This window comes from Poeciliopsis prolifica, unplaced genomic scaffold (genome assembly GCF_027474105.1).
Source record: "Poeciliopsis prolifica strain line A6 unplaced genomic scaffold, Auburn_PproV2 SCAFFOLD054, whole genome shotgun sequence".
NCBI classification, from domain to species: domain Eukaryota; kingdom Metazoa; phylum Chordata; class Actinopteri; order Cyprinodontiformes; family Poeciliidae; genus Poeciliopsis; species Poeciliopsis prolifica.
The window spans coordinates 3,168,965-3,185,277 of NW_026562429.1; the positions used below are offsets into that span (position 1 = coordinate 3,168,965).

Below are 16,313 nucleotides of genomic sequence, written 5' to 3' on the forward strand. Positions count from 1 at the left end.
TCCTTACACTGTAAGTTAGATTTGTCTTATTTCAACTACAGCCTGAAGTGCTTAAAATTAAAAAAACAGTTCGCCTGTTCTTACAGTTTCAGGTTGGATTGAGTTAACCCTAATGTTAACTTTAGTTACTGCAAATCAAGATATTGTTTTATAACATGGACATGTGAGGCAGCAGGTAATCTCCTCCTTCTGTGTCTGTTTACATGCACCAGGCTATAATAAACAGGATGAGATAAGCAACAGCAACCAGCATTTATATCCGGAAATGTCGCAAATGCGAACAACGCTGAAGGGCAAAACGACCATTCTTTTATCGCTTGCCGTACAGCCGAATAAAACCTGGAGGTGTAGGTATTATTAGTTTACTAAAGTTTGCCACAGAAAATGGGAAATATAACTCAGAAAACCCATAAAGAACAACGTAAAACTAGTCGTATTGTTTTTTTTCTTGCTCTTTGTGTCGGCAGCTACTCGATGCAGACTTATTGCCATAACATCTGACAACAGCGTCATACTTTCCCCACACAAAGAAAAGAACATTCAGTCTGGTACAGGATTACTAATATGATTTTAAGATGATTGTTTACTTTTGCTTTGATTAATAAGTGATCCCTGTGGTAGACTAGCGACCAATGCTATTAGCTAATCTAAAGCAGCGGTGGTAGACTAGCTACCAATGCTATTAGCTAATCTAAAGCAGCGGTGGTAGACTAGCTACCAATGCTATTAGCTAATCTAAAGCAGCGGTGGTAGACTAGCTACCAATGCTATTAGCTAATCTAAAGCAGCGGTGGTAGACTAGCTACCAATGCTATTAGCTAATCTAAAGCAGCGGTGGTAGACTAGCTACCAATGCTATTAGCTAATCTAAAGCAGCGGTGGTAGATTAACTACCAATGCTATTAGCTAATCTAAAGCAGCGGTGGTAGATTAGTTACCAATGCTATTAGCTAATCTAAAGCAGCGGTGGTAGACTAGCCACCAATTCTATTAGTGAATCCATCTGTTTTCAAATTCAGAAATACTTTATTGATCCCAAAGGAAAATTAAATTCTGTAATTAATTAATTCTTCAAAAAGTTACTGCAGAAAGTGATGGCTATTGGAAGGAAAGATCTCTTGTAGATCTCTTGTAGCAGTCTGTATTACAGAGAATTTGAAGAAGCCTCTGACTGAAGACACTGTTTTCCAAAGACACTTTCATGACTAGAACATTCTCACAGACAGGGAAAAGTGACAAAACGGATCCGCTTTCTAAGAATCCAATCTAAACACAAACACATTGTAAGTCCCTCACATGCTGCTGAGCCTCTTATTGTGCAGCAATGACGCCTTAAACGCTGCCGAACCTGCTGACGGCAGGGTCTGCTGCTGCTCTGTAAACACACCTCTGTTACTGAGGTCAAGGCCACACTGTATTTACATGTCTGACGGAAACACCCTCCCTAATTACCATGTGTCATATCTCATGCCCGCTCACGCAGGAAGTGTAATCACAGCCAGACTCCTTCACCACGCCAAAGAGGCTCTGCGGTTTGAAGAGTTTCTAAAAGCGTAGCCCGTCTTCTTCCAGGGCCCAGCGTCTGAGAAAGACAATATGTTGGAGGGTAAAAGCTGCTCTGTAATCTCTGGAGAATCACCAGGCTCTCTGCATGTGAGATTTTCCCACAGACAAACCACTGAGACCACAAGTTTACTTGGATTATTATAGTTTCGTACATCTGTAGTTGTTAGGGTGGAATAGTAGTGGTTGTACACTGCAAAAACATAAAATCTTTCCAAGTAATTTTGGTCCAGTTTCTACTGCAAACATCTTAATACACTAGCAATAAGTCAAAACTATCTTACCCGTGATTTTTCAACAAGAAGTGAGAGCCTGAAAATTAAAAGTACAACTTCCACTGATAGATTATTATTATTTCATTTATAACTCGGGACAATGTCTTGTTATAAGTGTTTATATCTAGCTGAAAAGTTACTGCAAAGTTAATTTTGTCTTATTTCAATTGTATTAATATATTTGTACCAGAAACTAGACAAAAATATTTGGTAAGATTTTGTGTTCGCAGTATACAGTCCGATTAAATCGTTCATAATAATCCAGTTATCTCCACATGCGAACCAAACAAGTACATACATACTGGTTACACTACGAAAACACTAAATTTTACTAAGTAATTAAGATATTTGCACTAAAACTACATCAAAAATACTTGGTAAAATGTTGTGTTTATGTAATAAAACACCACAAGAAATAATTAATAAACAAGCCTACTGACATCTATTAAATGAATTTTGGAACAGCCTTGCTTGTAAATGAGAACCTTTTCTTCAGCAGTGGAGTCTTGTGCAGCGAACATTCAGAGGCAACCGTGATATTATATGCTTAATTTATCTAATTTTGGTCAAATTTGTCAGATTAGCAAGGCTGAAAAAATGGTAAATCAATTACAAAAAACAAAAAGAAAATGTTTTATTTCACATTTTTGACACAATTAACTTTTACAACCAGACTGTGAACAGTGAGAGGTCAGAAGGAAACAGAGAAACCTCAGGAAAAGTCAGAACACAGTGAACACAGAAGGCTTTTTTCCTGCATGAATGCCTGAAGGAGAGAAAGACAGTTGATCTGTACAGTACTCTCGTTTACATCTCGAGATAGACAGAGGTCCACTCAGGTAATTATAATAACCCAAATGTTTTCTTAAAGAGTAATTGATAGTGCAATTTCTCCACCAGTCATAATGTAGATCATGATACTGCTGTGAATTCACCAAAACAGAAACTGAGAATACCATTTAGAACAACTTAATTCTTCTGTTTCACAGCAAAAACACAGTTTGGGATTTTTGGATAACATTTAAATCCAAATTCAAACACCACAATTTTTAAAATGCAAAAATCTGCTCTTGTAAACATTCAGTTGGAAAAGCACATTACAGGAAGCATCCCATCTTCTTTACATGTGTAAGATTTGACCAAATGAAAAAGAAATCAGATTTTAACCAGCCTCTTTGAATTAAAGTAATTTTCTTTCTTTTTCTTTTTCTTTTTTTTTTTTTACACGTGATCCTCCAAAAAGTTAGTTCTCATAATGCAGAAATCACATGTGTCATTGAAGACAGGGGCCCACATACATGAAAGTCAGAATTCTGACAAATATGTCAGAAATCAGCAATTAAATTTGAAATTCACAAGAAAACAAATTGAACTTCAGACGAGAAAAGTTGTAAATCTGAAGAAAAAGTTAGAATTTGGCAATTAAGGTTGAAATTTGCAGAAAAAAAAAAGATTCAGAGAAAAAAGTTGGAATTCAAAGAAACATTATTGGAATTCTGAGGGTAAAAAGGGTCAGAATTATACAATTACACTTCAAATTTGGAGACATAAAAAATTCAGATGAAAAACATGTTTGGAGGAAAAAAACTGAATTAGGTCAGAATTCAGAAATTTAAGTCAGAATTCAGAGGACAAAATTTGAAATTCAGAGAAAACTGTTGGAATTCAGAGAAAAATTATTAGAAATCTCTCAAAGAAAGTCAGAATTTGACAATTGAAGTTGAAATATGGGATACAATTTAATTCAGACATAAAAAGTTGAATTCAGAGAAACAGAATTGGAAGTCAGAATTTGACCATTATAGTTGGAATTTGAAAAAAAAGAAATTCAGAGAAAAAGTTGGATTTAGAGAAAAATGATCAGAATTCTGGGTCTAAATTTGGTAATTAAAGTCAAAAATATGAAGGAATTGAGGAATTAAAGATAAAATTCTTAGGAAAAAAGCGTAAATTCTGAGATTAAATTGTGTGTTGTGGTCCTATTCCTCTTCCGTAGCTTACCTAAGCACGGTGGTGGAAGGAGAAGAAGTCTTCATTGGTCGTAACGGCTGAAAGGCCGATGGAGGGAAAACAGTCAGCGTAAAGTGGCGGCGCTGCCGCGGCGTCGTCGCCTATTCGCAGCAGCTTCACAGTTTGTGGTCAGCAGCTCGTCCCGGACTGGAGATGGACCTCCCTTCGTTCACCGAACCTGCCGCTACCGCGCCGTTACCATCCACAGGCCGAGCGCCACGTTAGCTGCTAGCAAGGCGCTGCCGGCTAGCAGCAGGAAGAAACCGATCAGCTCGCGCTTCTGGCGGTCAGTTACCACGGTAACCAGCGTGGCCTCCAGCAGGGCGTTGAGCATCCACTGTCCGTCCAGGGCGAAGCAGGGCACGGAGTTAACGACGGCCAGCGCGCCGGAGAGGGACACCACGTACCTGAGAGGAGGGGGGGCTCAGGAAAACACCGACAGGAACCGAAAACCACTGAACTGGGATCGTTCCAGTTCAAACTGGTAAACATTTAGACGTTCCAGTCCAAAACAGAAGAACTAGCTAGCATTGAGCTACTTAGATAGCCTGCTGCTAGAATATTCGACTCTAGCAAACAGGACCGACTCCTTCAAGAATAACGGACAAATATCCAGACAGAATGACGCCAGAAACAAAAAACAGACTTTGGTAAAAAAAAAAAAAAAAAAAGATTTAGAAAATTTTAGATTAATTTCAGTTCTAGCAAATATTTGACATTTCAAACTCAGAAATGTCAATTTTCTAGTACATTTCTGAAATTTTTGGGTGGAAATTAACTCATATTTTTTATAACACGTCGTCATAACTTTTAAATAATCCTGTCGCAATGTGAACGTTTTTAAGACTAATTTGCACTTTTAAAATTAATTTAAGGAAGCAAGGGATATTTATCCAAATATTAGTGTAGTTTAATATAAAAGGTCTAAAGGCTTCATCTTAACCAAGAAAATTGCAGTTAAAGGCTTCAGTGTTTAATTCAACAAACTTCTTTTAGAGGCAAAAGCTGCTAAAGACATTTTATTTTTCTAACTTGAGCTTAGATCTGAAGTGACGGCACATTCAGTCTAAAACACAATGTTCCAGTCAGCAGCAGATTAAAAAAAGTCTCTAAATTGGTGTTAAATCTGTTAATCAGGGGGAATTTAAAGCCTTTCATGGCTGAAAAGCTCTTAATCTTTAAACTGCAACAAAGAGATGCTTAGATTACTTAATCTTGCCGCTTTATGTTGGTAGTAAATAAAAAGGATACTTTAGGAAGGTCTCCATGAAGACGGGCAGGTCCAGGTGGAGGAACCCGAAGCGGGGCACGAAGTTGGTCAGACTCACTGGAGGAGACAAAACAGGAAGTAGAAACAACACCTACAGCGTCCAGCCGGCAGCAATTACCCGGATTATGATGTTTACACACAGGAGAGTCTTAAAATTACACACTTGACAGAGGAAATAGTCAACTTTAACATTTAAATTATTACCAAACTGGCTATTGATAACTACTTACATTTACTTGAGTGACTGTTTTGAAAAATAAAAACACACTTCTAGGAATATTTTTACTCCACTGCACTTAGTGTAATTTTATTAAGTGTTTCTACTCTTACTTGAGGAAAATTTCTGGATTTTCTATGAAAACTATGAAAAACAAACATGTTTTAACCAAAAAGTCACATAGACCTGCAGTTTATGCATCATAAGTTTTTTATTCCAAAAAATTGATTTGGATTTTTTTTCTGACCTGATTTTGTTAATGATATGAATTATTGTCATTTTCATCATAAAAAAACAAAACATTTTCACTTTACATTTTGGTCCATCTGATGTTGTAATTTTTAAACATTAAGAAGCTGATAATTTGATCAGTTAATCAGTATATTTTTTTACCAAACATTTTCTATTTCACTTGAGTATTTATACTTTTGGGTTCTGCCTCTGCAGGCGGCTGGACGTACCGGCGTACTGCAGGTGCGGCGGAAAACCTACGAACAGCATGTGTGGGCTGGGCGGGTGAGCCACGCGGATGAAGCGGGTCTGGTTCTCGAGAGACGGGGTGACGCAGACGCTGGCCGAGTTCACGCCACAATCGTTGTCGGAGCGACACGTCGCCGTTCCCGTCACCATCTTCCTTACCGGCATGCAGGCGAACTGCGGGAGGCAAGATGTGTCATTTCCTGGTTCCCTCCGCTTGTTTGGTTAATCTTATCAGCGGCAAGTTGAGACAAAATGTTTTCTCTGTTTCTCTTAACAGTTTCAGCACAAAATGTTCAAATATTTTGGTGCTTTTGACTCTAGATGCATTAGATGTTTGGTCATAATTGATGCTTTTGGTCATTTTCTGACCTAAAAGGAAGGTTTTTATTCAAGTAGCAACTTTATGTATGAAGGAGGATCAGGGAAAATAAAAATGATAAATTCTGACTTTATTTTAAGAATCACAAGAAAAAATATACCAAATTATAAGAAAAAAAGTCAAAATTACAGGTTAAAAATTTTTTGAACTACAAAGAAAAACATTTTTTGAAAAAAATTAGAATAAAACAAATCTCAAAATTACAGGAAAAAAAGTCAAAATCCTGAGAAAAAATGTCAACATTTCTTTTTTCTTCCCAACATTCTCCAGTAGTTAATAATCTCATTCAACCCAAAAGAACTAAACGGTTCTGCTGAAATCCCAGGTGAAAACAACTAAAAGCCCAGGAAAGTTCTAAAATCTCTTAAACAAAATTTTCTACATTTTGTCTTTTTACAACAACAGACTTTAATGTGAATCAAAGGGGTGTAAACCAATGCAACACGAGTCTATTGGATTGTATTGATTCATCACATTTGCTGTATATAAATATTAAATTTTTTTATCTGTATTTTTTCACTCTTGGTGCTTCATGTTGAACTTGAAGCCTAACATTGACAATATGGTGACAAGAAAACATTTCACACAGTGATTAGTAGAAGCAAAACTTAAGACATCAAAGTATAAAGAACAAAAACTTCTGCTGCAGGGGTTCAGTTTTGATGAAGGTAAAACTTTGACAAAACACAGCAGAGGAAAATGAGACCATTTTATCCCAGACAGAGAACTGGATTAAGGAAGCAATCTAGATGTTGCAGCTCACATGAAGAATTAGTCAGAAAAGGCTGACTCTGCATCAATGTGTGTGTGTGTGTGTGTGTGTCACCTCTCTCTCCCTGCTGTTCCTGCCTTGTGGTTTGATGTAGGAGAAGCAGAGGTCTGTCAGGCTGTTGTTACTGCAGCAGTCCATCGTCCCGTCCAGACGCTTGAAAGCTACCACAGAAGAAGAAGAAACTTTTTGTTGACAAGTCTTCTGGTTCAGAAGCTGCTTTGATATCTTGTTGTTTTAAACAATGCAATGATTATACTTTTAACTTTCAGGACTGATATGGTCGATTGGATGTGAGGATGGTTGGATGGATGAATGAGTGAATGGTTGGATGGATGGTTGGATGGATGGATGGTTAGCTTCATAAATTAATGGACAGATGGGACAATTGATTGGATGGACGGTCGAACAGACGGCTGATTGGTTTGATGGTTGGTTTCACAGACAGATGGATGGTTGGTTGGGTAGATGGATAGAAGAATGGATGGTTTGTTGAATGGACACATGGTTGGTTGGTTGGACATTTGGATGGATGGGTGGTTGGATGACGGTTGTCCATTCAGTCTGTTCTGAATGAAGTAACTCTCCAAATCGTACATTCTCTTCTTCTAACCAAAAATCTTCATTATATCAGGAGAAGAAGAACTAGAATGTTGACTGAACAACGGAAGGCTCCCAATAAAACTTGAAGCTAACAGTTATAGCGATGCGTTCAAGGACATCCTGTTGTATTTTTGCAGCAACGATGGAGTCACTCACGTCTGCCGTGAGCCCAGCTGGGCTGCAGGCCGGCCGCCGGGACGCAGTACCCGGTCTGCGGGCCGCGGGACAGCTGGAACAGGCAGGCGGCCCAGTCCTCCACCCCCCGGACGGGGCAGTCCTCCAGGCGCGTCACCAGATCCCCGACCGACAGACCCCGGGGGCCTTCTGCCGCAGAACCCTGGGGGAACAAAACACAGCACAAAATATGATGTCTGTGCTGGACTCCGTCCTAAAACAGCAAAAACAAGCAATAACATTTCAGATCAGCGCTGCAGATTCAACGGCTTCCTGATTTCCTGCCAGAACAAGAAAAACAAACGACACCTGCTAACATCTGGAGAAGGAAGTTTTTTTTTTTTATCTGTTTATGTAACGAGGAAAAAAAACGTCTAAACAAAAGCAGAAGGAAGCGGAATATGAAACCTCATGTTTATCGTGAAATTTAAATATTAACAGAATCAAAATTTATTGACTAAACACTTTTAAGCACTTTATTTAACCTGAAAGGAGAGGAAATGTTAAGAGACTTTGTGGGGAAAACGGCTCTCCAGTACCAGTCAGTCGGACTGATTGCAGGACTCACCGGCACGACCTCGGTAACCATAGCGCCGACCCCGGTGGCATAGACAGGAAACAGGAGGACCGGCAGCAGGAAGAGGAGAGCCAGCGCCGCCACGCACAAAACAAAGTTATGCCAAACTCCTGGAGAAAGAATATGGTGGAAGTTCTTGGATTTGATGCGTTAAATGAAATATTTTTTGGTATTTGCTCCTCTTAATTGATTATTGGAGTAGATAAATGGAAAATTGTCTATTTAAGTTTTGTTTAATTAAAAGTCACCAAATAGCATAATTTTTTTTTTTAAATAAAATCACATTTCTTACACTGATTCATATATTTACAGAAATATAAAGACAAACCCCCTAAAATTTTCATTTGGTTAAATGAGAAATTAAAAAAGAACTTAAAAAAGCTTCATAATAAATCTAAAGAGTTAAATCAGACTCTCCAAAGCTCTCACTTCAAGTTTAATGCAAGAACTGAACGTCTTTAAGCTGAATCCTCTGCTTAAAGTCGTATGTTGTGACTGAAGAGAAACCGCTGCTCGCTATAAATAGCCGTCTATACCATCTCAATTATGCAAGAAGCTTTGAAACCACAAGAGAAAACGTCTCACGGTCTGATGAGTTCAGGCCCAATTTCTCAACCTCTGCAGACATATTTAAAGAAAAGGAAATTTCTCTCATACCAGAAAAAAATGTGAGCTACAATCAAGTTCTTCATCATCACTTGTCTGATGCAACACAAGAGTAAAGAAGCTATTAAAGTTCGTCAACTGGAGTAAATAATGTATCTGATGTAAAGGTCGATCTCACATGGAGAAACAAACAAACGCAGTGCGTCGTTATGTCACCGCTCCCCTGATGGGAACAGCATCCGCCTCGCATCACACACCGCACGCCTCGCTCTGCTCTCTTATTTTCTCCTCAGAAAACCAATTTGTTGGTCAGAAGGCGATAAATGGTCAGAGCTGCTCTTTACTGCCCTCTGGTGGTGCAGAAAAATGACTAGAAAAAACTCAGCAACTTTCACAGGTGATTAAAAAGATAAAAAAATATTCAGCAGTATAAATAAACACTTAAATTTGCCATCTTTGTTCTGTTCAATATGACAATTTATCAAAAATATGTATTTATTTTTTTGTTGTTTTCCCTTTTATTTAGGCCTTTCAATAACAAATCTTAATGGATGATAAATTGTCTCCAAGTTATTGCGACAAATAATAGTGTTGTTTTGAGACCATTTTCAAGTGATCTAATGTAAATAATACAAGGATACATTCTAAACGATCAATATCTGGAACTGGAAGACATTTAAAAAATCTAAATAAATAAAGAAAACAACAGAAACAAAAAGTAAAATTAATCTGTCATGTGATTAATTGATTTGTTGATTATTAAACATGTCTACTCTTATTACATATTTTTTGTTTAAATATTATTTTCTTATTCATCCACCCAGGCTCAATCAGATTGGATGAAGATCCACGAACATCAGTTTTCTAGTTTGCTCACTTAAAACTGGCTGGGATTTGACTAAGCCATTTAATTCGTCCCAGTTTTCAAATTCTTTGAAAAATTTAATTTTCCTCCCCAATTATGAGCTCCTTTGTGTTGCGCCATCATATAAAATTCCTCTGAAATACATACAAGTTTGTGGATGAAATATGGCAAAACAATAAAGATTTAATCTTAAGAGGTTTTATAGGTTTTATTTTTTAGTGTAGTAGTAATTTTTATAATTAACAGATGCAGCACTTCAGCTAAAATATTTGGATTAATTTGCAGATTAGACACACCTTTAGCTGCAGACTCGCCTGTTTCATCTGTGGCAGAAATCACTTTCATGCATGACTAACAGCTTTTCTCAGCCAATCAATTTATCAAGCTTCTATTACATTAATTGAAACTGAAAATATTTTATTTGATGCAGCTGTCTGCCACTCTATAATAATCTGGTTGACCTTTGGAGTCAAAACAAAGTGATTCTAATAACTGTGATTAATAGATGTGATTACATTAGCTGGCAAACAAAAATAGGGCTGCAGTAAAGGGTTGTGACCAGAGGGGGCGCTTCTAGAAAATTAATGAGATGAGGGAAGGAGAGTGAGAGTTAAAATAAAATTTGTATTTAATAAATAAATAAAATTAAAAGAAAGTAAACATTTTTAAATTTTCTTAAATTAAGCATTTTTATTTAAAAATGCAACTAAAAGTAAAAAATAAGATACTTTAAAAATAAATTAATATATTAATTATATTAATTTAACTTTATAGGCCAAAAATAAATAAAAGAAAATTTAATTAATTAATTGGAGAAATATTTATTTTTACTTTAAAAAGGTAATTATATACATTTTACTTAAACACATAAAAATGTATTTAAATTATTGAATATATCAAGTATTTCATCAAAAAAACTTTTACATTCAATTAAACTAGGTTATTTTTGTAATATTAACAAAAAATGTTACTGTTAACTTAAAATTATCAGTAATATTAAATAGGAATACTAAAAATAAAAGATACAATGCTTCTTAATTTTGTTACATTTGGTTATTTTCAAAAAATAGATGATTGAATATTAAGCGTAAAAGTTTTAAATCCGACCTGCACAGAATATTCTGAGCTGCTGAGCAGGAGAGATGAGGTTGAGGTGCGTGGTGAAGAGATCCACAAACGCCCCAGGATAAACGACGAAGACGAACATGCCGAAGCCGTTCACTCTCACAGACTCCCTATGGACGAAACATTAAAACACGTCTGAGGATACACAATCATAGCATTAATTAAAAAAAACAATGAAAGAACCTTCACTGTGTACAAGATATAAAGAACTAGATCGTTAAAATGTTTAAAGAGGAACAGATGTGAACATATCCAGTCTCCTGAATCTTCTCTAGTATCAGATTCTCATTGTACATTTTTGTAAAAATGTAAATTTTATTGAATGACAATGCTTTGCAATGTTAAAGCATCACTTCGCAGATGGCAATAAAAGCTCAAGCCTGTTACAGTAACACATTTTGCTGGATGATAAATTTGGCCAGAAGTTATCACGATAAACGATAATTTTGTTGGTTTGAGACAATTTTCAATAATGATAATGACATAACTGACATAACTCTACAAAGATCAATAAAATTATGATAATGTACAAACATGTCTTATGAACATTTAACACCGGAAATGGACGACATTTTAAATATCCAAAATAAATAAAATAATAAACCACAGAAACAACACATAGAATTAAAACTGTAGGTAGAAAGAGAGAAAACAGAAGAGCTATAAATGATTTAGTGTCTAAATTTATCATTTAGACACATTTTAACATTTTTCAGACCTTAAATAAGAAAAATACACAGCTTAACTAAACAAACTAAAAATAGAATTATACATTTAAAAATATAAACACTGAAAGAAATTTCCTTCCAAGGCTCCAATAAGAAATAACTAAAAATAAAAAGTATAAAAATGAACTAAATGAAAGTGTAAAAGAAAAGTACATTTATGAGAAACATTAAGTTTCAACAGAGAGCACCACGCCGCTTCGTGCTTCGTGTTTCCTACCTCAGCGCGGCCACAGCGTGACCCAGCTCATGGATGACGCCGCTGAGCAGCAGAGCGATGAAGAAGTAGGCCAGCTGACTGGTGGGCAGGTTCACACCCGGTACCTGAAAACAAAGTCACAGAAAATCAGGAAACCCTCTGGAGAACCAGCAGCGTCATCTGCAAATGAAAGTTATTGACATATTTTCCTTGTTTTCTGCCCACCTATTTACAGAGGCTGTAGCGTAACACTCCGCCATGACAGACGTCAAAACAACCAAGCCTGTCTAAAAACAGGCAACTGGTGTCCGAAAATCACGTCTATTCAGTTGATTTCATTTTAAAAATGGTAATAGGATGCTGCGTGGTCGGCTGCATGAAACCAAACTTGTCATTTTATAACTTTTACTGAGAAAAGATCCAGTGGCTGTCAATAATAATGACTGTAAAAAGGTTAGTTTCCTTTTTACCAGGTAAAAAGACTAACATTTATATACTTTATAAGTATGATTATAGATATCAAATGTTGCATAAAGGAGAAGGTACTCGATTAGTAACATAAATTATGTGGTGGAAATTCAGGCAAATCGTTAATTTCATCTACACATCAGGAGGGAGGAGGTATTGGTCGTTTTCTAAGCTAGGTGTTTTTTTGTTTTTTTTTTCAAAAAACTTAATCAAGTAATTGTAACTAGTTACTACCCAACTCCGCATTTTTCCTGTTGAAGGAGTTTCATTGTGAGCTCTGCTTTCTATTATTCTGCTGCCTGAGCCAAGCGTTTCCTCCAAGATGGATTCTCTCTTATTAAGAGTCTGCTAATGGCTTCCCATGAATCAGAGCCACAGGTCTGAAGGGAGCTGCTGCTCACATTAGCAAACGCCTATGAGACATCATGGATGATTAAAACAGAAAAAAGGAGAGAGGAGCAGGAAATGAGCTCCTGGTCGTCAACAACGCACAGTTCAGAATTCCTAGACATTCATGTTTTCATTAGCTTTTGTATGTGATTTTTAAACTGTAAATACAAAAAATTAATTTGAATGAATAAAAATTAAATAGAGGTCAGAAATGAAATATAAAATCAGTTAAAACCAGACAGGAAGAGAGAAGAACAGAAGATTGTTTGGACGGATGAATGGATAGATGAATGAATGAATGAATAAATGGGTGGGTGGGTGGATGGATAGACCAATTGATAGATTAATGGATGGACATATCAATAGACAATAGATGACTGAATAAATAGATTGGTGAAAGGACAAACAGAATCCTGATAGACTTAAACTAAGTGAATACATTCGCATATTACTGACAATTAGCCCAAACATATCATACTGTAGTTCTGTCAAGTATTCATACATGCCTTGCTCAATGTGGATGGAATTTAACTACGGACTCATAAATAGACGTACCACCACCTGCAGGGTCTGCTGCCCACCAATCCGTGGGTTGTCTGTGGTCATCTGGGCATAGGTCTGCTGCAGCGTCTTCACCAGCAGCACCACCGATCCCAACATGGCCGCCACACCAAACACTAGACCACTGCTGAACCTGACACACACACCAGTTAGTTCAAAGGTCAATCAGCCAACAGTTAGGAACTCAGTGACAGGGATTAACTTTTTAACTTTTGTTAATTTAAGTAATTGTGTATCCACACCAAAGGTAGAGGGCTCGGGCGTTGATGCGGGCGCAGTAAGCAAACAGCCGGTTAAACATGGTGGTCTGCCATCTCACGTGAAAAGGAGACAACATCAACCCTCGGCTGGCCAGCCACGACTCGTAGTTGATCCGGTGCAAGGCAGATGACTGCAAGAAAGTGATCCGTCCAAAAACCACGTTTTTAAAACGGATGGTTATGTACACCAACTCAAAACATCACAATAACACTTGTATGTATACACAATCAGGTTAGAACTAGCGCCTCGTCTGGAGCTATTGTGCTGAGGTTTTAAATTTTACCCAATGCCAACATTTGACATATAAAATGCGCCACTTCGATGCTACATAGCTTTCTGGAAATACCTGCTCTATAAACAGTTATCCTCCAATGCAAAGAGAGAAGTAAAGAGCAAAGTAAGATGACTGTTAATGTTAATGAAACTTTTGGAAATGTGACCAACACACTCCCAAGTTGCTATCACTAAAACTAAGCAAAGATTCGACGTCAGCGTTCACGACTTCTCATTCTGTTCGCTGATTGGCTCAATTGAAATTCAGTCAAATCCAAGTGAATGGGAGAAACCCCAGACTGAAATGTGACGCAGATTTATATCGAGTGGGATAGTGTTGGTAAACAACGGCCAGGCTAATGCATGTAAGTAAGTTATGTTCGCACTGACATTAGCCAGCATTAGCCATCCCACCCAAATGTAATATACATTAAGGTTTTACAAACCCTAAGTGGCATGTACATTAACTGTTGGATATTATAATACAATTTAGGATTGACCTAAATATGTTTAATTTTTAACGGAGGTAGAACAGTAGTAGTTTAGACTGAAATAGCCCTTTTCTACGGATGCTAACCGCTAACTGAGGCCGCCAAACACGACCGAGCCTCGTTTTTCACCCCCCAAAAATCTCATTTCCTGAGAGCCAGTTCAATTAAACACAAATACGGTTAAAATTTCACCCTGAGAAGCGTGTCGGCCAGGTAGACAGCACACCAGCCTGCCATCACGAACACCAGCAGGGACACCGGGATCATGGTGCGGCTGTCAGAGGACTCTCCGCGGAATCGAACTACCGAACTGCGGCCTCTCCATTGCTCCGTTTGCGCACCGCAGAGTCGCGATTAGACAGCTCGAAAAGCCGGCGTGTTTCTGCAAAACGCCCAAACAGGAGATAGTGGGTTTGTTTACAGCGGAAATGAGACACAAGTCACCGGCTGGTTCCTCTTCTTCTGCTTCGTTTGTGGTAATCTGAGAGCGCCTTACTGCCACCTAGCGCTGGATGTTTCCTGAAGATTTTAGATTGAAATGGAAAAAGTGTTGGGTTTTAACTGACAAAAAGTTTGATAAAAACGTTTTAAAATAAAAAAATTTACATTCTATTTTTAAAAAATCGATCTGAATACTTTAATGTCAGTTCACACTACATTTTTATAAAATGAAGTGACTTTATGGGTCAGAGAAAATGTAGAAATGTCAGTATTCTTACTCTTTAAGCTTGTCAACATGTTGTCACATTTGAATAAGCTATTTCTATGTGTTTTAGGTCAGAGAGGAAGTTTTGGAGAAGATAAAAACAGGGTTAGGATAGAAAACAATACTCTAAGATTCTTAAACATGTTTAATTGAAAAGTGCAAATGCTGGAAACACTAAATTATTTTTGCTTTAATGTCTTAATTTTACATTCTGTTTTTGACTCAGGGGGACTGAATACAAATGTGAACCACATGTTCTGGATGTGTATTTGTCAAAAGTGAATTGCTTTTCTCCAGTTTTGTCATACATAATTCTGCTCCACTGTGAAATTCTATAAAATACATGAAATGATGTCGCTGTAATGAGACAAAATGGGAAATGGTTCAAGGAGTGTGGGTACTTGTGCATGGACACTTCGTTGTCTATGGTGTCAAATGCTAAAAATAAATAAACTTAGACCAGAGTAATCACTAGAGCAGTGGACATGGTGATGATGTAAGTCGGTCGCTATAAGGAAACTAGCTCAGACGCTGACTCATTAAGCCAGTGAAACATTAAACTGCTAGTGGATAAAAGCCTGTTGGTTTAGTCACTTCATATCTTCACTGCAAATACTCAGAGCCTGCAGTACATATCCTCATTTGGAGACTTTCAAAATCATAAATGCATTTACAGCTTATTAAAGCTGACGTAAGCCTCTCTTAGCACATCATCATTAGCATTCACTAGCTAGCTTTTAATTTTCTTCTGTTACCATCATTCTCAGGCTGATCTGTGATTTTACAGCAACTTCACATTAGCTGAAAAATTAAACAACTCTAGCCTTAGCAAATAACTAGGTTACGGATTTTTATAGAAACTTCCCATTAGCTTGAAATGGCACTTTTGGCTAAGCTAATCTAAAATAGCAACTAAACTAGCTAGATTCCTGATTTTACAATGGACAGTTGACCAGGCTGTATCCTCTTCTCGCTACAAATGCTAAGCTAATCTGAACTAGCAATTAGCCACTAGCACTAATATGTCAGTAACAATGCCCTGTACTTCTATCACCACCTCTATTAAAGATGAGTAAAGGATTTAAACTAAGCCCATAATTTTATCTGTCGAATATTGTAAAATTTAGAAATATATATGGTAACACCTTTAATATGATTTAATGAAAGTTTAACATTTTAACATTAGTTTAACAGAAAATGGTTAAAAAGCCATTTTTAGAGCTTTAGGACTCAATCATTTTGCGCCAAAAATTATTTTATTTTATGATTCATTCATGTACTTTTCCTAACTTAACTTTAAATCAATAACTCCTGAATACAGATGAA

General features: G+C 37.0%; 2 protein-coding genes across 2 annotated transcripts in view; both read right to left on the reverse strand.

Moving 5' to 3' along the window:
* Nucleotides 1-3,931, reverse strand: part of phex (phosphate regulating endopeptidase homolog, X-linked) — a 23,796-nt gene extending 19,865 nt beyond the window's left edge. Inside the window, exons 1-2 of the mRNA XM_055059394.1 lie at nucleotides 3,840-3,931; nucleotides 1,453-1,582 (exon numbers count right to left, since the gene is read on the reverse strand). Of these exons, the coding sequence (XP_054915369.1) occupies nucleotides 1,453-1,462 (10 nt within the window). The 5' untranslated portion in view covers nucleotides 1,463-1,582; nucleotides 3,840-3,931. The remainder of the gene's footprint in view (nucleotides 1-1,452; nucleotides 1,583-3,839) is intronic.
* On the reverse strand, nucleotides 2,448-14,732 carry mbtps2 (membrane-bound transcription factor peptidase, site 2). The gene is made up of 11 exons (XM_055059396.1): nucleotides 14,474-14,732; nucleotides 13,499-13,647; nucleotides 13,251-13,389; nucleotides 11,859-11,962; nucleotides 10,896-11,023; nucleotides 8,309-8,427; nucleotides 7,723-7,903; nucleotides 7,021-7,127; nucleotides 5,797-5,989; nucleotides 5,100-5,175; nucleotides 2,448-4,255 (listed from the first exon to the last, which is right to left on the reverse strand). Exons 1-11 carry the CDS (start codon nucleotides 14,546-14,548, stop codon nucleotides 4,033-4,035), a joined length of 1,494 nt encoding a protein of 497 aa, XP_054915371.1. The 5' UTR covers nucleotides 14,549-14,732; the 3' UTR covers nucleotides 2,448-4,032.
* Nucleotides 14,733-16,313: the final 1,581 nt, after the last annotated feature.

Excerpts from the sequence above, each read along its gene's own strand:
- mbtps2 (XM_055059396.1), bottom strand. The coding sequence starts at position 14,548 with ATGATCCCGGTGTCCCTGCTGGTGTTCGTGATGGCAGGCTGGTGTGCT. Across the intron at positions 13,648-14,473 it reads TGGCCGACACGCTTCTCAGG|TCATCTGCCTTGCACCGGAT; the intron begins GTGAAATTTTAA and ends ACTTTCTTGCAG. Across the intron at positions 7,904-8,308 it reads TGGTTACCGAGGTCGTGCCG|GGTTCTGCGGCAGAAGGCCC; the intron begins GTGAGTCCTGCA and ends TTGTTCCCCCAG.